The 23,724-nt window shown below is 29.8% G+C and overlaps 2 protein-coding genes across 2 annotated transcripts; both read left to right on the forward strand.

Moving 5' to 3' along the window:
- The first annotated feature begins 9,892 nt into the window (after nucleotides 1-9,892).
- On the forward strand, nucleotides 9,893-13,496 carry LOC148302869 (uncharacterized). Its single transcript, XM_088270934.1, has 3 exons — nucleotides 9,893-9,967; nucleotides 11,539-11,741; nucleotides 12,992-13,496. Exons 1-3 carry the CDS (start codon nucleotides 9,961-9,963, stop codon nucleotides 13,457-13,459), a joined length of 678 nt encoding a protein of 225 aa, XP_088127060.1. The 5' UTR covers nucleotides 9,893-9,960; the 3' UTR covers nucleotides 13,460-13,496.
- A 4,447-nt stretch (nucleotides 13,497-17,943) lies between these two features.
- Nucleotides 17,944-20,392, forward strand: LOC148302870 (endochitinase-like). The gene is made up of 3 exons (XM_088270917.1): nucleotides 17,944-17,971; nucleotides 19,479-19,669; nucleotides 20,290-20,392. The coding sequence occupies exons 1-3, from the start codon at nucleotides 17,965-17,967 to the stop codon at nucleotides 20,359-20,361; spliced, it is 270 nt and encodes an 89-aa protein (XP_088127043.1). The 5' UTR covers nucleotides 17,944-17,964; the 3' UTR covers nucleotides 20,362-20,392.
- Nucleotides 20,393-23,724: the final 3,332 nt, after the last annotated feature.

The following is a 23,724-nucleotide window of genomic DNA, read 5'->3' on the forward strand; positions in this document are numbered from 1 at the left end:
CAACATTTTGAGTGTGTCCAATGAAAATGGTATTTTCTGGCGTTTCTCATGTGTGTGATTATAATCCAGGATTCGGATCTCACATACTAATATAAGAGTTTCTGCTTAATAAAAAGCTTCTTTACATCTCACCAATAGATGTCTCTAGTGAAGTTCTAGTGATTCATGAACAAGGTTTCTAAATTGGTTCATATATATAGAACTTCCAAGAATTTGAGTAGTGTGGTTGTCAATAATGGGTAGAATTGGTAAATGTTACACGTGTGTAAAATGATCACTTAAACCAGCCTATGACGGTCGTAAGCCCCGTAAATGCCCAGACTTCCATATTCTTTTTAATAGATTTATATTATCCACTGACACTTCGTGATGGAATTGCATTTTTAATTTATTATTAGATTAAAACCAATATTTTTAGCTTTTCCACTTTTTTATTTGACCAGCGACCGGGTTTCGTCGTTACCGACATCATCAGACTGGTGTCTGATGATGTCGGTAACGACGAAACCCGGTCGCTGGTCAAATAAAAAAGTGGAAAAGCTAAAAATATTGGTTTTAATCTAATAATAAATTCCATATTCTTCTTCATCTTTGATGAGATGTCAAAAAATAAGATGTTGCATTTATCTGAATAAAGGGTTTTTGCTTACAAAAGCTTTCACAAACCAACTATAGATGGCTCCGGTGAACTCATAAAAACAGAGTAAAGAGATTTATTCATTTTAAGTTCCAAAAAAAATTAGTAGTGTGCTAGTCACCATGGGTAGAATTGTGAATATTACGCATGTGTAAAGTGATCACACAACCAGCTTTATGACAGGTCATAAGCCCTGTAAATACCTAGTCTTTCATTTTCTTCTTCATCTATGTTGAGAAGTAAAAATGTACTATTTTTTTGTTTGCTTTTTTACTCATTTGCACATTGGCATAAAATATTGTTCCAAGACTGTAAGAGTATACATGAAATTACGCAATGATACTTTCAGCGATTTGATTCTCTTTTATCAGCCATACGCACCTAGCGCGTATAACGCACTGGAGAAAATGTTAAATACGCGGCTGGCGCGTACACCGCATCAAATGTGCTAAACGTTGTTTATTTGTTGATAAAACATGCAAATGTAATTATTTATTTAAAGCGATTTATGTAATTATACCTAAGGTTGTTTTAATATTTTTTATAACATTTATATTTAAGGGTTTATAACAAAAATACAAACAAACAAACAGATGTGTTCACCTTCCATTCTCTTTAAGTCTACTTGAAAAGATGAAAATAAATTATTATCAACATTTTTATGTGTCTAAATACTTGTTCACAAATCTCGGTTCCAGGCGTTTCACAATGAGTCAAAAAAAAATCCGGGGCTCGATCTTACATACATCCAAATAAAATAGTGTCTCTGCTAAACAAAAAGCTTTCTTAATCCAACATAGATGGCTGTTATAAACTCATGTATACAACGTCATGATAATAATGATAGAGTTGTGTGGTCGATAATCATGGGTAGAATGGTGAATGTTACACGTGTGTAAACTGATCTTTTGAACATACCCCTTTTATGTAGTGATAAGTCATATTTTCTTAATTTGTTTTTACCTTATGTTTTTTCTTTATATTTTCTCATTTGTTATATTTCCTCATTTGTTATATTTTCTCATTTGTTATATTTTCTCATTTGTTACATTTTCTTATTTGTTATATTTTCTTATTTGTTATATTTTCTCATTTGTTATATTTTCTCATTTGTTATATTTTCTTATTTGTTATATTTTCTCATTTGTTATATTTTCTCATTTGTTATATTTTCTCATTTGTTATATTTTCTTATTTGTTATATTTTCTTATTTGTTATATTTTCTCATTTGTTATTTTTTCTCATTTGTTATATTTTCTCATTTGTTATATTTTCTCATTTGTTATATTTTCTCATTTGTTATATTTTTTTATTTGTTATATTTTCTCATTTGTTATATTTTCTCTATTTTTATATTTTCTCATTTGTTTATTTCAAATATGCTTTCTACCTTATGTTTTTCTCATTTATTTCTTTTAAATATGCTTTTTATGCCTTTTTATTATGACTGTTTATTGTTTTTATATTTTACCATGTATTAGTTTTGGTAATTAAAAAAAAACCTTTTTTGTAACTTTATTATTTGTGTTTCAGTCTTGTTAACTTTAACCCCATGTCCCAAAATAAGAAATAGAAATTACTCTTCGGGAATATTATAAATATGACTTACGTATGTCATATATTTTGAAAAATAAAATAAATAAATAAAATTTAACCAGCCTATGACTGGCCATAAACTCTGCAAATACACAGACTTCCATATTTCTTCTTCATCTATAAACTCAAAATGTTAACAATCTCAACATGTCAATAAAACGTGTTATTGATAATGATTTTATCGACTTTCTTTTTTTTAATTTTTAAATCAGAAATATTGATAAGATTACATTTATCAATTGCATCATTCATGTTTGACGCGCTAAATTACTTAAAAAAATATCTGTTGATTTTTTAATCTATTTTAATTGCAAATGCTGAAAGATTGCCTTTCCCTAGTAGTTTTCAGAGTAGGTATAATAACTGATATTAAATTACAGAAATTAAAACTCACTAAATCGATTATGTGGTTCATATTTCTGCCATGTTTGATTTTATAAAAAATGACAATATTTAATATAGTTTTCGTAGAGATGCTGATTTTATTTTAGTCAAGATAATAAAAAACATACTCTTAATATTATAAAGTTGCGTTTTAATTGCTCCCACTGGTAAAAAAGTGTCATTTAGAATTAAAGTAATGAATGTCATTGTGGTTTTTAAGATGTGGTAAAGTTGGAAAAAAATTGGAGGGCGCTGAAAAATAATTGATTTTCAAAATGGGCGATAGACGAAATAAGTTTTGAGAACCACTGACTTAAACCAACCTATGATACAGAGTAATAATACCAATTCCTCCACATTCTTCCTCTATGATGAGATATTAATGTAAATAACTCCTAACTGGAGAGAAAACCAGAATTTGTGAACAATATTTTGGACACTTTTGACACATCGCTCACTCCTTTTAACAACGTCATATATAAAAAACTTGATTTTTCAGGAGATAGTTTTTAACGTTTAAAAATATAATACAATGTATTAAGCCACTTATTGAACACTTTATTGTGCAACAGATCTTTTTAGGTAAAACGTGAATGTTTTTTCTCCATTTGAAAATTATTTAGTACATTTGAAAAAATAATTAAACAATACCTTTTCTTCAAAATGCAAAGACAACACATTCTGCCCTGTAACGGGTAAATATTAAGTTAAAAATATGCCGCTTTTGCTTGGATATAGTACATTTTCTGGGCATTCCGAAAACATGTACAACTGAAAATTGTCGATTTTTGATATATGACGTTGTTGAAAGGAGTGAGCGACATCTTTTCCTATTTCATGCATCTCCTCTTAAACATATACTCGCCGAGAATTTCCACTCTTGAACTGACCGCTTTTTTCATTAAAAATATTTTGAATTATATTACTAAGCTGAAAACATGGTCTGGAACTTCAGACATAAAATCCATACATTACAATTATATATATTTTTTTATGATTAGATAGAAATCATCAGAACGTTTTCATATAAATTTATGCATAACTTTCATTTGATTTTTAAATGATTTGTTTGGAATGTTCTGAACGTTTTTCGTTTAGGGAAACACATCAATATTTTGTTATCATTCGATTCGATTTATTTCTGAAAAGGTGAAGGTAAAGGAATATACTGATATATGTAGCATATATGACATCACCTTTATTTTGAAAATACGATAAATCAGGTTGTATAAGAAACTCAAATTGAAATATTTTATTAGTTCTTCAAAATAGCTGATCATGAAAGGTATTTAAAAAATTAACTTGTTAATTTATTATTCCTTAGTCTGTGATTGATAATACTCCGAAACACAATATGACAAAAAGTATAAAATTAAATTGATTATAAATAATGACCAAATATTCGATTATTTCTAAATTTAATTGAAGAATATTGTAATATTAAATATTGAACATTTTAAGCAAATTTAAAGGAATATAGGAGTATAGAGTAAATTAATTTAATCAACATTACTTTTAAGAAATACAGATGTTCTCATTATCAGGTGAAAATACAAACTATATTTTGTAGTGTATGTATGTGTAAGCTATACTCTACACATTAAGTTGTCTTTTGTATTTTGGTGGTTTTCTTTCATGATTAAACGGTTTTCTCTGATGACTTTGATAGATTTCTCTGATGGGTTTTTCTCTTAAGATTTTGATGGTTTTCTCTTATGAGTTTGGTGGTTTTCTGAGATGATTTTTGGATGTTTTTTTTTCTTATGATTTTGATATATTTCTCTGATGATTTTTAAAGTTTTTTTCTTAAGATTTTGATGGATTTCTCTTTTGAATTGAATTGAAAAATACTTTAAAGTCATAAGAGAAAACCATCAGGGCTTTCTCTTATAACTTTAAGGTATTTTTCCTTTGATTTATTTTTTTTCAAATGAATTTTACGGTATTTTCTTACGATTTTGATGGTTTTCTCAGATGAAATCATCAATCATGAAATCATCTTTTACGATGTGTTAAACTTTGAGCTTAAGATTTTTTTCTCTCGTGATTTTGATGGTTTTCCCCGATGAGTTAAATACTTTTATCTCATAATTTTGATGATTATATTTTGGTGGTAAGATTTTTACTCATTTCTCTTACATTATATTCAATTGACTGATCATGTGTGTTCGTGAAGTCACAATAGTCCTCGCTTCGCTACTGGGATTGTGTTGGGCGGCTTCCATTCCCGGAAGCCCTGTCGACGTTCCCGAATGTCCTGATCCGGGCCCAGGAGGCGGAGCCCCACACCTATCCAACCCGGAGGACTGCTCCACATTCTACGAGTGCTCCAATGGGACCCCTGTCCTGTTGCACTGCCAAAATGGTCTTTGGTTCAATCCTCTGGTTGATGTAAGTCAATATTACTTTGATGATCTTTTTTAATCATTGTCCATTAAACTTTAACTACAACATTTTGAGTGTGTCCAAATACTTGTTACCACAAATCCGGATTATATCCAATTAAGAGTTTTTTTTTAAATTATTTTTAACATCTCAATAAATCGTAGTCGTGCAGGAGAAAGTGACCAACTAACAACAGGTAAAATGTTCAGGAGGGCCATTTAAGTCACTTTTGCTTGGCAAGAATGCTATTTTTCATCTTTGTTGAGATGTAAAAAATGTAATGTAATTTTTTTTGTTCTTATTTCTAGTAGTTTGGTTTTTTATGACGGGTAGAAAAATGAATGTTTTCACATGTGTATTGTGTAAAATGATTATTTAACTAGCCTATGACAGGTCATGAGCCCTGTAAATACTCAGAATTTCGTGTTCATTTTTCATCTATGTCAAAATGTAAAAAAAATTGTGTAAATTTTTTTTTTGTTATTTTTATTTCTAGTAATGTGGTTGTGTTAATCATGTGTAGAATAATAAATATTTGCACGTGCGTAAAGTGATCACTTAACAAGTCTATGACAGGTCATAAGCTCGGTCTTTCAATATTATTCTTCATCTATGTTGAGATCTTAAAAATGTTAAGTATAATGTGTGTGTTTTTAAAATTATTTCTAGACATGTGATTGGCCTGAAAACGTGCCTGAAGGAATTTGTAAGCCTCCACCCCTAACTACGACCTCAGAGCCTGAAATGACTACCGGTCCTATGACTACAATACCTCCTACAGACACAACTGAACGAAGCGCCTGAAAACCCCTGAAAATTTGAAAATTATAATTGTATTAAAATCACTGTTGAAGCTTTCACAAAACTGATGAAAACACCTTTTACTTGAACAACTTCAAAATAAATATGCTTTAGTTAAATCTGTTTTAATTTATTTAAGACTTGCTCTTTATGTAAGCTCTTACGTTATACCTGAAACATCATAATGAAAACATCAGTTGAATCGGAATCTTTGAGTACCTTTCATCTTTTTTCTAAGGAGAGTAAGACAATATTATGCATCATTTTTCCATACGTAAATTTCTGAATAAAATTTTTAAGTGTTAATAAAAATTAAGGTGCCGTTCAATTTCAATTCAATCTAGGTACCGTTTAATTTCAATTTTGGAACATTTTAATTCAATTTAGGTATCGTTCAATTTCAATTTTGGAATATTTCAATTCAATCTAGGTACCGTTTAATTTCAATTTTGGAACATTTTAATTCAATTTAGGTATCGTTCAATTTCAATTTTGGAATATTTCAATTCAATCTAGGTACCATTTAATTTCAATTTTGGAACATTTTAATTCAATTAAGGTATCGTTCAATTTCAATTTTGGAATATTTCAATTCAATCTAGGTACCGTTTAATTTCAATTTTGGAACATTTTAATTCAATTTAGGTATCGTTCAATTTCAATTTTGGAATCTTTTATTTCTATCTAGAGACCGTTCAATTTGAGTTTTGGAACCTGTCAATTTACAATAAGCGTATTTTTCGATTTTAATTTAGGTGACGCTTAATTTAAATCTCATAATCTTCCACTTCTATTAAGGTATCGTTCAATTTTATTTTTGGAATGCTTTAATTTCAATTTTCATCGCTGAATTTAAATTTCAGAATCTTTTAACTCTGTTTATGTACCGCTCTATTTCAATAAAAGAACAATTTGATTTCAATTTAGGTACTTAACAATTATTTCAATTTAAGTATCGTTTGATTAAGGTCTCGTTCAATTTTATTTTTGGAATGCTTTAATTTCAATTTGATCTCTGAATTTAAATTTCTGAATCTTTTAATTCTGTTTAGGTACCGCTCTATTTCAATATAAGAAGAATTTGATTTCAATTTAGGTAGGTACTTAACAATTATTTCAATTTAAGTATCGTCTGATTTCAATTTCGAAACCTTGCGATGTCAATTAAGTAACCTTTTAATTTCATTTTAAGTACTTTTCAATTTCAATTTTGATAATTTTCAATTTCAATATTGAAACCTTTAAAATCCAATTTAGGTACCGTTCTATTTCAATTTCAATGTTTTTAAATTTCATTTAATGTACTATTAAATTTTATGTACTATTCAATTTAAATTAAATTAAAAGTAAGTAGTTCGTTAAATTTTAAAATAGGTACGTTCGATTTCAACGTTACCTTTTTATTTAAACGTAGATAGCTTCCATTTCGATTTCGATACCATTTAATTTCAAATGAAGACAAATAATAAGCCTTCGGTAAGCATCTTCAAAAGGGGATAGACCTGGTTCAACCGGGATGTAGTGGGAAATATCTACAATATAAAGGTAACGATTGAATTTTTTTAAAATGAGAAGTGTAAAAAAACTATTAATCGACTAGTTTCAATTTCCCACTTGTTTCAACAAAATATGGATTAACCAGAATCAATTAAAATGCCTTCAATAGGTACTCTTTTCAATTTGCATCATCAAACATCTATTGTTGTAATGTACCTTATATTTCATACTGATAATCGATTATGCAGATGTATTTTCTAAGAATATTCTTATAAACTTTGGTTTTATTTAGTAAAAATGCATTTCGTTGATAACATCGTCATCAGAATCTTCGAGAATAATTTAAATTTATTTGCGTCACTATAACTGGTAGTAAATGTTAATTTTTGAGAATAAATTTAAGGTTACGTTTCATAGTTCTGTTACCGAAACATAGTCTCTGGTTGTTATGAATGTAAAGGCAGTTTAAAACATTTTTAACCACTAGGTTTGAACCGTTTGAACCATTGTTGGTAATTTACAAAGATGGAATGCAATATTGAAGCCTACCGATATTATCCTAAAAGGTCATAATTGCTTGGTAAAAATGGTTTAATACGGCTTTAACCATTTGATATAAAAACGGTTTTATACCAACTGGTACTTTGGTACTGTTGGTAGTCAACCTAAATCTAAAACGGTTCAACGCAATAATGAAGCCGATAAATATTAGCCTTAAGGGTCAAAATTAGTGGGTAACTGTGGTTTAAAACGTTTTCAACCAGTTGGTATAAAATCGTTTTAAAGTACACTCTGTTGACAGTTATTTTACCTGTATACTTATTTATATATTTTTTAAAAATTTTAATAATTAAATTAATTAACGTTTAAATGTTCACGGTTATTTTACCTCTTTTTTATAATAACATTATAAATAATAAAAATAATAAAAAAAATGTGTAAAATATCTGTGAACAGAGTGTACTGTTGGTGATTCAAAACAGTTGAATGCAATATTGAAATCTATAAATATTGGACTAAATTACCAATTTTTTTGTTGCGTAGTCGGGATTTTAACTATTTAAAAAGGGTTTAAAGCCGTTATTTTTTAAAAGTGTTTATCGTTATTTTGTTATTTTTAATTCGATGAAAAATTTTGATTAATTGCTTCATATGATTTATCGCAGAGTATAACATTAATACACAATTTGGAGAAATTGATTTTATCGCGACTGTGATTTTTTTATCTTACTAATAAGTCATGCTCAGGTTATCTCTGACAGGACTATACACTCTTGTTATATCTATCAAGGTCAATATGAATTGTTTTTAAAATTTATATCTTTCCCGTATCATACAACTCCTTTTACATTTTAAAAGAAAAAGATGTACAATTACAAATCCATACATTGTATTGTCATTATAAATACATATTAATTTTAATTCAAAATTCGTATTGAAAGACAATGATTGGTTTGTTTGGAAACATGTTTAAACATTGTTTCGTTTCACGGTTGATTTTATTATTCAAAAATTCACATGTGAGAACAACACGAAAAGTAACATAACTCCGTTTTCCTTTTTTTATTTAAAAATGTTAGATTTTAAATAAATATATTTTTTATTACTACTGACCCTAATTCTTTCCCAATGGTGCATTGGGTAATGCAACAAATTGATGCAAAGTTTATTTGATCGATTATTATTCAAATGCAAGGTGACTAGTCCTACGCTTCAGGTACCAGTCCAGGGTAATAGTTAATAAATTTAAGAGTAAAAAGCACTTATAATAATTTAAACCCTCTTCGGAAACGAACCTGGGACCCCCAGCATGGTAAAATCGGAATGAAAATATTATTCATAATCAACTGGGCAAATAGAATTTTCTAAAATTATACACATTCAAAGTTTAATATTAAAAGCTTTATTTTTCACTTATTATCAACTGATGGCAGAACCATCTGTCGAAATTCCACGTTTATCTAATTTTCAACCAACATACAAAACGGATTTCATAACATTGTAAACTTATATACAATTTCCAAATTGAATGAAATATGTTAAACAATATTACGTTAAATTATGGTAAAAGTCAAAAAGTGTATTTTTTCAACATTAGTGTTTGACAAAGGTGAAGAATTTTGAAACAATATATTATTTAATAAATTATGATTAAAATTTAGGTTTTTTTGGATTTCTAAATTTTCTAAATTTTCAGACCTGACGATGGAAGTTTAGCTTCCCAAACTATTGGTCAGTAATAAACTAAAGTGGTATAAAAAGAATTGTTTTCTTAATCATTTTAACATGTCTTACCACAAAGTAAATGCCGAACAAATAAATAAAATTTCATAGAATAAATATACCGTGAAAATCAAGTGTTTTAATTTAAATTTAAAAAGAAGTATTAAATGGCGGTTAGGTGCGTTAGGGATCCAGCCACTTGATTCTCGTTTAAAATTCTTACGAAAGGTTTCGATATTACTGACGACAATGAAGATGGCTGAATAAAGGAATTTAAACAGACATATGATTGCATATAATTTCCATCGTTTACGAGGAGACAATATGAAAACATATGTTATTTAATATAAAACGTAATTATTGTCACATTTCTGTGCTAGTGCTGTGAACAAGTCTACTAAGTGAGGACGGAAATCAGTCAAGTCCTTACATCACAATGAAAGGTAAGATTTAAAAAATTAAATAAATATATTGACACACAGTACCGAACAGGTTAATTGAAATAGAACTTTTTTTACAACATTTTGAGTGTCTCCAAATATTTGTTTCTCAAATCTGGATTATATCCAATTACAGGAGTTATTTTCATATTATTTTTTGACATCTCATCAAAGATGAAGAAGAATATGGAAGTCTGGGCATTTACGGGGCTGACGACCGTCATACGACAGTCGTCAGCCGTTAATGCCCAGACTTCCATATTCTTCTTCATCTTTGATGAGTTGTCATAAAATAATATGAAAACAACTCCTGTAATTTTAGATAATCCAGATTTTGTGTACAAGTATTTGGAAACACTCAAAATGTTGTAAATAAATTATCTGGTCAAATTATAAGCTTAAATAATAAAAATGAAAATGATATTTTCTGGCGTTTCTCGTGTGTGTGATTATAATCCTCACATACTAATAAAAGAGTTTCTGCTCAATAAAAACATATTTTCATCTCACCAATAGACGTCTCTAGTAAAGTTCTAGTGATTCAAGAATAATGTTTCTAAGTTGGTTCATATTTATAAAACTTCCAAGAATTTGAGTAGTGTGGTTGTCAATAATGGGTAGAATTGGTAAATGTTACACGTGTGTAAAGTGATCACTTAAACCAGCCTATGGCGGTCGTCAGCCCCGTAAATGCCTAGACTTCCATATTCTTCTTTATCTTTGATGAGATGTCAAAAAATAATATGAAAATAACTCCTGTAAATGGAGATAATCCAAATTTTGTGAACAAGTATTTGGACAAACTCAAATTTTGTAAATTGCTTTGTTTACTTAATAAAATAAATTTGAGTGATAGGAGAAAATTATTCGATATGATTAATATGTCCAAAATTTTTCAAACATGTTTTATACTTCCTTGTTATTGCAAATTATAAATATTTACGCCCCAACCAGAAACACGAGAAACCGTCATATATTTTACTGTAATAACAGCCGGACAGTGTTTGGATTCAATACTCCTATACACCGAATGCAAAACTTTGGCAATGATTTCCCGGACCATATCGATATCTGGAATATGTCACTTCCTAACTATAAAGCAATTATAATTACAATATTTCAGGCTGATGCATTATTCCTTGTTTTATATGTTCATTATTACGTTCATACTACAGAGTTAGTATCAACATAAAAATAAAATCATTAGGGTAAATGGTTCATTTTCATCTTGGTTTGGCATCTCTAAAGCTGTCAAACAGGGATGTGTAATGTCACCATGGCTCTTTAATCTATACATGGATAATGCAATAAAATAATAGATTTGACTGTCTACCGCTATGTATGAGGAGATTCATAAATGTGGAAGAGGCGAAGATTATTTGCAAAGACAAATTTGTGTAGCGTTATATTTCCTTTACCTACTTATTCAGGAAAGCGGCATGATAGTTAGTTTGTTAGTTAGTTTAAAAATAACATTTAAGTAACCGGTTATTCAAATAACAGTAACGTTTAATAAATAACAGTAACGTCTAATTCATAACGGTAATGTCTAATAAATAACATTTATATTTCAGGAATTTTCGTGGTATTGGTTTTGACGTCAGCAGTTTATTCAAAAGTTGTACCACCGCCTCATATAGTATGTCCTGAATCTGAAGATGGAGAAATTACCGTTCTTGCAAACCCCGATGACTATTCCACTTTCTATCTATGTATAAACGAAGTCCCAGTTCTACAGGAATGCCTTGAAGGACTCTGGTTCAATCCTGTACTTAAGGTTTGTTGATCATCTAAAACACAGTTTCTCAAACTTTTCGGTCTGGCACCGCCTACATCTAGTCATATACTCATACGTAGACTTTTGACACGACCAGGTTTTAATTTCTGATTGTTCTGGTCGTGCCGAATGTTTTTAGCCGTCCTCGTTCTGTTCTCACGTTCACATGTTCCAAATACAATTTGTTAATCTCTCGTTATTCATTCACTCCGTACATCCATACCACCTTTAAAACCTTTCTTAATCGTTTTAATTAACCCTAGTTCAGCCTTATATTCCCTTTTAATATCTTCATTTTGAATTCTGTCATATCGCTCACTCCTTTCAATAACGTCATATATCAAAAATCGTTAATTTTGAGTTGTGCATGTTTTCGGAATGCCTAAAAAATGTACTATATCCCAGCAAAAGCGGCATATTTTTAACTTAATATTTACCCGCTACAGGGCAGAAAGTGTTGTTTTTGCATTTTGAAGAAAAGGTATTGCTTAATTAATTTTTTTAAAAAACTAAATATTTTTCAAATCTAGAAAAAACCTTCAGGTTTTACCTAAAAATATCTGTTGGACAGTAAAACGATCAATAAGTGGCTTGATATTTATTTTTAATACATTTTATTTTATATTTTTAAACATTAAAAACGTTCTCCTGAAAAATCAAGTTTCTTTATTTATGATGTTCTTGCAAGGAGTGAGCGATATGTATGATTTTCAAACATAGATGGCAACCTTGTACTGAAAAATGTAAACTTTTTAATTTGCTTGTACGTGGATATATGTATGTATGTATGTATATAATATATATATATATATATATATATATATATATATATATATATATATATATATATATATATATATATATATATATATATATATATATATATATATATATGTATATATATATATATATTTACAAATATATGTACGAGTATATACATACAATTTCCCATAATTTTAGTAATATGGTTGTCAATCATGGGTAGAATGGTGAATTTACCATCACAATGTGATTTGTTAAATTTATAAATTTATAAAAAAAAACGAGAGCACATTTTACAATACTTATTTATAAATTTATTTGATTAGTAATTTTTCTATCGTGTGTCATGCATGTATAAGGGATTAAACCAGCCAATTACATATTGTTAGCCCTGTAAATACTTAGAATGCCGAATAGTAATTTTTATTTTTTAATTCTTTGTTGAGATATATTTATTGATTTAAAAATCCCATGTTGTATTTTTTCAGGTATGTGAATTTAAATACATGAAATCAGCACATAGCGTCAAGTCCAATATCAACAAGACATTGAATATCACAATGACTGAATCGTTTGACACGGACGAGTCCACTACAGAAGATGAGGACTCCACATCAGATATGACCGAGTCTACCTATGAGACAACTGAAACCACGGAATCCACTTTTGCAACTGATGAAACGACCGAAACTACAGAGTCTACTCAGACAACCGATGAAACCACGGAAAATACAGAGTCCACTCAGACAACCGATGAAACCACGGAAAATACAGAGTCCACAACTGATGAAACCACGGAAACTACAAAACTGGCAAAGAATAAAAAATCCAAAAAGAGTGAAACCAGTATGCAGAATGAAAAAGAGGCAAACTTTATAAAACAGCTTTGGATCCTATTTAAAAATTTGAACCTAGATGAAGAAGATGATGATGATGATGATGACGATGATAAATAATTTAAATTTAATTATTTTTAATAAATGTTAAAAGAAATTATTTTTATTTATGTTGTGTTATTTGTTAATATTTATTATTAATTACGTTATTCCTTGTTTAATTTAATTAATTAATTAACCTTTCCGGGAGTATAAAAATTGATGTCCGACATGCTCTAGGGAGTGAGTTCTTTTTACATGAAAAAAAAATTTTTTCATCAAATCGATGTATTATGAAGATATAAATAATGTTAAAATATTTTTTTTAAAACACCTGAAATATTTTTCAATTACGACAAAATTATACACAAATATCCACAGATGTCATTGCTTTACAAATTACATTATACTAACTGACAGACGGACTTCGACGTTCATTAACGTCGATACTCCTTTAAGGAAAATTAGCACTGACGTTCATTTACGTCCATACTCCCGGACAGCTTAAATTAATTTAATTTATTTTTATTTGGACTTTGACTCGGAAAAAGATGAAACTTATCAAATTTAGTCTCAAACTGTTGTATTAATTTATAAAATATAATTTTTCAACAGTTAAATGAAAATATGATCACTGCCATGAATTTTAGTCTTATTGACATATTTCAAGGAAATAAAATATTTTTAATTAAAATAATTTTTAATTCGTTTTTTTTTTAATCGCCATATATGACTTATATTTACGTTAAAAAAACGTTTTTATTTCTCTTTAAACAATAAAAATACTCAAAGAGAAAAAAAGCAACATAAAGTATTTTTTTGAAATAAATAACAAAAAATTACATTTGAACAATTATTTGATTAAGACCAAATATTAAAATGAAATACTTGTATAATACCACTTTTGAGTTTATTAATGTAAACAGAATTTACTAGTTTAGAGAACTTCAATTGTTCTCATCAACATGTAAAAATTTGTATTTTGTTTGTTTCGGAGAGTTGGTACTCTCAGTACTAATATGATATGATTTACATGCCGTTTCATGCGTGAGTTCGCGGCAGTATCTGTGGTTAATTTAAGTAAGCTTTTAAAAATATCTGCTTAATAACAACAGAGACTCATTTATTTTTTTTTAACATCATTTAAATCATCGTCCAGACTTCTATATTCTCTCTAAAAATTTACTTAATAGCAGACACTCATTTATTTTTTAACATCATTTAAATCATCGTCCAGACTTCTATATTCTCTCTAAAAATCTACTTAATAGCAGAGACTCATTTATTTTTTTAACATCATTTAAATCATCGTCCAGACTTCTATATTCTCTCTAAAAATTTACTTAATAGCAGACACTCATTTATTTTTTTAACATCATTTAAATCATCGTCCAGACTTCTATATTCTCTCTAAAAATCTACTTAATAGCAGAGACTCATTTATTTTTTTAACATCATTTAAATCATCGTCCAGACTTCTATATTCTCTCTAAAAATCTACTTAATAGCAGAGACTCATTTATTTTTTTAACATCATTTAAATCATCGTCCAGACTTCTATATTCTCTCTAAAAATTTACTTAATAGCAGAGACTCATTTATTTTTTTAACATCATTTAAATCATCGTCCAGACTTCTATATTCTCTCTAAAAATCTACTTAATAGCAGAGACTCATTTATTTTTTTAACATCATTTAAATCATCGTCCAGACTTCTATATTCTCTCTAAAAATCTACTTAATAGCAGAGACTCATTTATTTTTTTAACATCATTTAAATCATCGTCCAGACTTCTATATTCTCTCTAAAAATTTACTTAATAGCAGAGACTCATTTATTTTTTTAACATCATTTAAATCATCGTCCAGACTTCTATATTCTCTCTAAAAATCTACTTAATAGCAGAGACTCATTTATTTTTTAACATCATTTAAATCATCGTCCAGACTTCTATATTCTCTCTAAAAATTTACTTAATAGCAGACACTCATTTATTTTTTAACATCATTTAAATCATCGTCCAGACTTCTATATTCTCTCTAAAAATCTACTTAATAGCAGAGACTCATTTATTTTTTTAACATCATTTAAATCATCGTCCAGACTTCTATATTCTCTCTAAAAATTTACTTAATAGCAGACACTCATTTATTTTTTTAACATCATTTAAATCATCGTCCAGACTTCTATATTCTCTCTAAAAATCTACTTAATAGCAGAGACTCATTTATTTTTTTAACATCATTTAAATCATCGTCCAGACTTCTATATTCTCTCTAAAAATCTACTTAATAGCAGAGACTCATTTATTTTTTTAACATCATTTAAATCATCGTCCAGACTTCTATATTCTCTCTAAAAATTTACTTAATAGCAGAGACTCATTTATTTTTTTAACATCATTTAAATCATCGTCCAGACTTCTATATTCTCTCTAAAAATCTACTTAATAGCAGAGACTCATTTATTTTTTTAACATCATTTAAATCATCGTCCAGACTTCTATATTCTCTCTAAAAATCTACTTAATAGCAGAGACTCATTTATTTTTTTAACATCATTTAAATCATCGTCCAGACTTCTATATTCTCTCTAAAAATTTACTTAATAGCAGAGACTCATTTATTTTTTTAACATCATTTAAATCATCGTCCAGACTTCTATATTCTCTCTAAAAATCTACTTAATAGCAGAGACTCATTTATTTTTTAACATCATTTAAATCATCGTCCAGACTTCTATATTCTCTCTAAAAATTTACTTAATAGCAGAGACTCATTTATTTTTTTAACATCATTTAAATCATCGTCCAGACTTCTATATTCTCTCTAAAAATCTACTTAATAGCAGAGACTCATTTATTTTTTTAACATCATTTAAATCATCGTCCAGACGTCTATATTCTCTCTAAAAATCTACTTAATAGCAGAGACTCATTTATTTTTTTAACATCATTTAAATCATCGTCCAGACTTCTATATTCTCTCTAAAAATCTACTTAATAGCAGAGACTCATTTTTTTTTAACATCATTTAAATCATCGTCCAGACTTCTATATTCTCTCTAAAAATCTACTTAATAGCAGAGACTCATTTATTTTTTTAACATCATTTAAATTATTGTCCAGACTTCCATATTCTCCTTCATCTATTGAGATGTTAAAAATGTTAAAATAGCTCCCAAGTAACAATCCCATACCCAGATATGTGAACAAGGATTTAGACTCGTTTAAATGTTGTGAATCAATTTTATTTGTTAAAGCAGTCGTTTTTGCTTAAACATTGATTTTCAAAATATAAAAAATGAGTCATATTCAATTAATTTTCGTAATCATCGTCTTGGAATGAAGGATAATTTGATTTTCATTCAGGTGACAACACCAGTGTTGATAAGAAAATTATTCGAATTTATTTGACGATAGTGCAATTATCATAGTCATCAAATGGCCTGACGTAATTAAAAATGACTTCAAACATATCTTCAGACAGATATCCTATCAGACAATCGATGCATTAGCAATTTATCGTAAATGCATGGTTCTTTAAATGCAACATTTTGAATCGAAATACTTGTTCACAAATCTGGATTATCTCCAACTATAGGAGTTATTTTTCATATTATTTTTTGACAAACTGTCATACCGTCAAAGGATAATATGAAAAATAAGTACTATAATTTGAGATAATCCAGATTTGTGAACAAGTACTGGGACACACTCAAAATGTTGTAAATAAATTAACTGGTCAAATTATAAGCTAGAATAATAAAAATGAAAATGATATTTTCTGGCGTTTCTCACGTATGTGATTATAATACAGGATTCGAACCTCACATACTAATAAAAGAGTATCTGTTCAATAAAAAGCGTCGTTTTATCTCACCAATGGATCGGCTGTCCAAACTAAAAACACAGTAAGGGACATTTTTTTGTAGTTGGTTTTTTTGCATTTTGGACTAAGTAGAATCTACTTAGTCAAAAAATACAAAAAAACGTACTGTATGTACGTATGCAAGAGTGAGATACGAATATAGTGTCGCGGTTCCAGTACACTCTTCACGCGTTTTTTATACGTGAATTCGTTTCCGATATTCACAAAATACATCCGATGTGCCCGATAAATTCTGATTATTTTTTAATATTATTTTTTAAATCAATATGTTATGGATGAATAACCTAAAATCGCAGCCTAATATTTATTATATTTATAGGGATATTATGGTTATTAGAAACAATGTGTACAAGGTACACAACACCGGGAAGGGAGGGTTAAAACCTTCTCTATCTAACTACGAGGATAACGGATTATCATTATTCTCTTATATGCATACACCGCATTTAAACATGTTTACAACTCATAATTAACAAAATAACGAATGAATTTAAAATAAAAACATGTTGTTGCGTTTATTATTGATTATATAAATATTTATTTGAATTATTTATCTATTTTTTAATCATGTTTTCTCAGAAATATCAGCTACTTCAGTAAAGATAACGATAAAATCAAGCTTAATATAAAAACCAACATATATTGATTTTTTTAATTACTCACGTTTTGAAAGTGTGCAGTGCTAGAAATCAATTATGAAAGGTAGGGAAATTCGATATTAAATTTAATAAAGTTTATATTTTAAACTATAATTTTTTTTATAATAACTAGCTAACTGACCATCACGCCAATTCCCCGCAGGGGTAGTCAAATAAAATCGGCCGCTATACCAATCACATTCCACATTTATGCATCTCCTCATACAAACCCACGACGATTCCGACTCCTGACCTGACCAATTTAAAGTAGTTGAAATATTTGATCATACCAGGTTTTCCTCCGTCTTCGTCTGCTCCCATTTCCTACTACATTCATATATATATACATATATATATATATATATATATATATATATATATATATATATATATATATATATATATATATATATATATATATATATATATATATATATATATATACATATATATATATATAAATATATATATATATATATATATATATATATATATATATATATATATGTATATATATATATATATATATATATATATATATAATATATATATATATATATATATATATATATATATATATATATATATAAATATATATATATATATATATATATATATATATATATATATATATATATTCATTCTTCATTCATTCGATTCACACGCCTAAACCTTCTCAACTCTCTTCAGCCCAGAAATTTACTATATCTCAGCAAAAGCGACATATTTTTAACTTAATATTTACCCGCTACAGGGCAGAAAGTGTTGTTTTTTGCATTTTAAAGAAAAAATATTAAGTATATATTTTTTAAATAAACTTACTTAATATTTTTCAAATGGAGAAAAACCTTCAGGTTTTACCTAAAAAGATCTGTTGCACAGTAAAAAGTTCAACAAGTGGCTTGATATTTAATTTCAATACATTTCGTTATATTTTTAAACTTTAAAAACGATCTCCTGAAAAATCAAAGTTTTTTTTATATATGACGTTGTTGAAAGGAGTGAGCGATTATATACTTGACAAATTCTTACAAGAATACAAGAGGAAAAATGTAAGTCAAATAGCAATATAGGGTCATATTAACAGAAATAAGGTTACACGAAATAAAATTAAAATGTTGAGCCTAAATAAGCCCAAGCAGGTACCCATCACATTGTGTCCAAGTACCTAGTACAATGTGCCCAAGTACCTAGAACGTTGTGCCCAAGTACCCATTACATTGTACCCAAGTACCTAGTACATTATGCCCAAGTACCTACTTTTTATTGCACTTTGGATATTTTTTGCTTGTTCTTGGGCCATCTGTATAGTACACTACAGCTTTTACAATCCCTCTTATTACACTACGGAGGCGGACAAAGTACCCAGTACATTATACCCACTTGGGTATACCCGGTACATTGTACCCAAGTACCCACTACATTGTGCCAAATTCCTAACACATTCTGCCCAAGTACCTAGTACATTGTACCAAGCACCTCCTTTTTAGTACACTTTGGATATTTTCCCTTGTTTTGGACCATTTGGCAATACACCACATGCAGCTTTTTTAATATCTCTTTCATCTCAGTTGCATTTTTCCTGCTGGCCGTATTGGGACTGGTGCTGGCCGACCTGCCCACGTGCCCGGAGCCGGTGGAGGGCGGCGAGGTGGTGCAGTTCCCCAACCCCGACGACTGCTCCACCTTCTACAAGTGCCTCGATATGGAGCCCATCCTGATCGACTGCTACCCTGGACTCTGGTTCAACCCTGAATTTGATGTAAGTATTGTGCCCAAGGCAAGAGACTCTTACTTACTTTTGTATTTTTTTAAATCTTATTCTTCTTCTTGTTCTCCTCTTTCTTCTCCTTCTTTTTCTCCTACTTGTTCTTCTTCTTCTTCTTCTTTTTATCCTTCTCCTTCTTCTTCTTTTTCTTTTTATAGATCCTCAGTTTTTTAAATCTTACTCTTCTTGTTCTTCTCATTCTTTTCCTTCTTCTTCTCCTACTTCTTCTTCTTCTTTTTTTATTCTTCTCCTCCTTCTTCTTCTTTTTTTTATACATCCTCAGGGCGATTGTGTACAACCCGGAATTTGACCGTCCGGCAGTCCGGTTTTGAATGAATGGTTTTGTGATGAAGAAGAAAAAAAACATCACGCCACTTCTCCGGAGGGGTACGCGAAGAGAGTAGAATGCCACACCAATATGTCTTTCCAAAACAATCTTCGCCTCTACACATTCATGCATCTCCTCATACATACCCGACGATTATTCTGACTGCAACAAGATATTAATCAAGTTTTTTATTTTTATTTTACAATTGTTATGTTATTTATTGAACAAAGTTCATGCCAAATCAATCAACGGTTTAATTTGTTTTTTCTTTTACTTTTTCTTTTAGGTGTGCGACTATCCAGAAAACATTCCAGAAGGTATCTGCAAACCACCCACTAATTCCACAACTGCTTTTTAATCAATCAATATTATGATAAATATATAAATTTCATGAATCCATTTTTTTTTCTTCAATATTTATATTATCAGACACTGGATTATTACCTCTACGGATGAGATGTCAATATGTATTTTAGTTCTTTGACTGGCTTAAGCGATATACATATACATATATATATATATATATATATATATATATATATATATATATATATATATATATATATAAATATATATATATATATATATGTATATATACATATATATATATATATATATATATATATATATATATATATATATATATATATATATATATGTATATATATATATATATATATATATATATATATATATATATATATATGTATATATATATATATATATATATATATATATATATATATATATATATATATATATATACATATATATATTTATATATATATATATATATATACACTTGCGTAACGTTCACCATTCTGCCCATTATTGAGCATCTAGATGCCAGGTTGTAAGCTCTGGGTTGCTCAGACTTCTATCATCTTTCATATATCATCACAACAAATGATTAATGAAAGCACTTTAAGAAAGAATATAAATTTTGAAAAAGGAGTAGTAAAAGACCGGGGAAAACGTGGCATAGTCAGGTATGTTAAATACTTGAAAGCGGTCAGGAGTCGAAATAATCTGCGAATATGTGTGAGGAGATGCATAAATGTGGAAGAGGCGAAAAATGTTCGTAAAAACAGAGTGGTATGGCGTTCTATTCTCTCTGGCTACCCCTGCAGAGAAGCGGCGTGGTGGTTAGTTAGTTAGTTATAATTGTATGAGTTCCTAAAGTTAGTAGTTTGGTTATCAATCATGGGTAGAATTGGTGAATGTTACACGTGTGTCAAGTGATCGCTTAAACCAGCCTATGACGGTCGTAAGCCCCGTAAATACCCAGACTTCCATAATCTTCTTCTTCTATCTTGAGATGTCAAAATGTAAAAATAAGTGGAGAAGTCCAGATATGTGAACAAGGTTTTGGACACACCTAAAATGTTTTGAATACAGTATTACGTATTATCTTTGGCTGTTCACAAAAAAATATACCGTCATGTTTAAAGTAAAAACGGGGTGCTTTCACGATTTTTTTTTTAGAAAATAAATATATTTTAAAAATCACTAGCCATCAATTTAGTAATCTTCCATAGTGTAGTGGTTTCGAATATTTCGCTACCATGCTGGAGGTCTCGTGTTTGATCCCAGGGAAGTGTTTTTTTACTGTTATATTTATTTATTGTTATCTTAGACTGGTACCTGATGTGCTAGACGACCTTGCCGTCGTAAATTAAACGATTAAATCAACAAAGCATTTTTTTATGCAATGCCTGATGCACCATTGCAGTAGTTTAAGCCTAATAAAAGGAAATTTATCATAATATTTGGTTTTAAAAAAGGATCGGGAACGGACACAGCTATCTTCGCTGTTAAAAATACTATAAATATATATGTGCGCCGAAATACGCCAGTATATGCCTGTTTTATGGATCTCAGGAAAGCATATGATACAGTAGTACATCACATTTTGGAAGAAAAAATACAAAAATCAATTGAATGTCCTACGACGAAATGCATGTTAAAAAACTGGAACAAAAATCTCATTTATAGAGTAAAATGGGGGACCGAAACCTCAACTCCGTTTAAAGCTCAGCGAGGACTCAAACAAGGTGGAATCACCTATTGAATAGCCTATTTAACCTTTACGTGGATGCATTACATGATAGGTTAAACCAAGTAAATGCGGGATGCTCCATAGGAGGAGGGAGAGTGAATGCCATCTCATACGCCGATGATATGGTCCTGATGGCACCATCGATAGCTGGCCTACGTAAACTTATTGCCATTGGTGAATGTTATGCCACAGAAAACGGCCTAGAGTACAACGCCAAAAAATGTGAGCTTGTGGTATTTAAACCCAAAAATTACTCATTAAAGGTACCGCCCATAACTGTAAATGGACAAGAAGTTAAGCGGGTAAGTAGCTTCAAGTATTTGGGACATATCCTACAGGAGAACTGTGCGGATGATGAGGACATCAAGCGCCAGTATCGTGCTCATTGCGTGCGGTCCAATATGCTGACACGCCGCTTTGCCCACTGCTCCGCGCAGGTAAAAAATAGACTGTTCCAAGTGTTGTGTACGCAGCAATACGGCAGCGAGCTATGGTGTAAGGTTACACAACGAAGCTTAAAGAGCATGAAAATATGCTACAATAACGGCTACAGAGCTTTAATGAAGTTACCCCGACACTGCAGCGCGAGTGGTATGTTTGCCACAGCACGCCTACCACATTGGGATGGCCTGTTAAGGCACCGAGTGGCAGGCTTCCGGGAGAGGCTGATGAAGAGCTCCAACCTCATCATAAAGCGGCTTGTGGAGCACAGGTGGGGGCTGGACATGTGGCGGCACTGGAGCGCAGTGCTGCCGCATGTTCCGCAAGCGAGCTAATTTTCGTCTACATCTCTCCAAATTTATTATTATTTTTATTATTATTTTTATTTTTTATTATTTTTTTTCTTTCAATTTCTTATTTCCTTCTTATTTTTAATTTCATTGTTTAAATAAATGTTGTAAAACATATATGGCTGACTAAGTATTGCACCCACCACTTAGTCAAGCTGGAATAAAGAGTTAAAAAAAAAAAAAAAAAAACCGTCATAGAGATGGCATTTCGCCTGATTTCTGTAAACTTTCATCCTTCTTTTGCCAACTCCATACCTCACTTCCATACATTATGGTTGGAACCAGGTCCGTTCAATAAATATGGTTGGTTCTTCTTCTTCTTTGGTTAGGGCTTGTGGCCTGTTTTTAAGAAGGATTAGATGCGATGTCGGTTCCCAGCTATAGGTCCATCTCTTTGGTGGTCTGTTCGGGAGTCGTCTACCATGGGGTTGGCGTATAGTGCAATGTAGGGGAGTCTGGATGGTTCCATTCTCCTCACATGCGCATACCATTGTCTCCTTCGTTGCCTTCCCCACCTAACGACATCTTCGATCTCGCATATTTCCCTGATCCTGGCGTTTCTTATTCTATCTCGAAGACTCTTCCCTGATATGCTTCGTGGAGTCTGCATTTCTGACACTCTAAGCGCGTTTTTTGTGACTATTGTGTTTTATTGAAAGAGATGAATGTATGAATCTGGATGTAAAATAGAAGAAAATGGGGAAATTTTGGTTTTGGAAAAACAGGTAGATGATTTCGTATATGTATTTGGGAAGTACAGTCTGTTCACAGTTATTTTACACCTAGTTTTTTTTTTAATGATTTATTTGGCAGTTTAAATAATTAAACAAAAAAACTAGAGGTAAAATAACTCTAAGCATTTTTTAATTAA

Source organism: Brachycentrus maculatus, unplaced genomic scaffold (genome assembly GCF_059751285.1).
Source record: "Brachycentrus maculatus isolate JH-2025_06_01 unplaced genomic scaffold, ASM5975128v1 h1tg000404l, whole genome shotgun sequence".
Classification (NCBI taxonomy): Eukaryota; Metazoa; Arthropoda; class Insecta; order Trichoptera; family Brachycentridae; genus Brachycentrus; species Brachycentrus maculatus.

Coding starts and splice junctions, on each gene's coding strand:
- LOC148302869 (XM_088270934.1), top strand. Junction 11,742..12,991: donor GGTTCAATCCTGTACTTAAG/GTTTGTTGATCA, acceptor GTATTTTTTCAG/GTATGTGAATTTAAATACAT.
- LOC148302870 (XM_088270917.1), top strand. Junction 19,670..20,289: donor GGTTCAACCCTGAATTTGAT/GTAAGTATTGTG, acceptor TTTTTCTTTTAG/GTGTGCGACTATCCAGAAAA.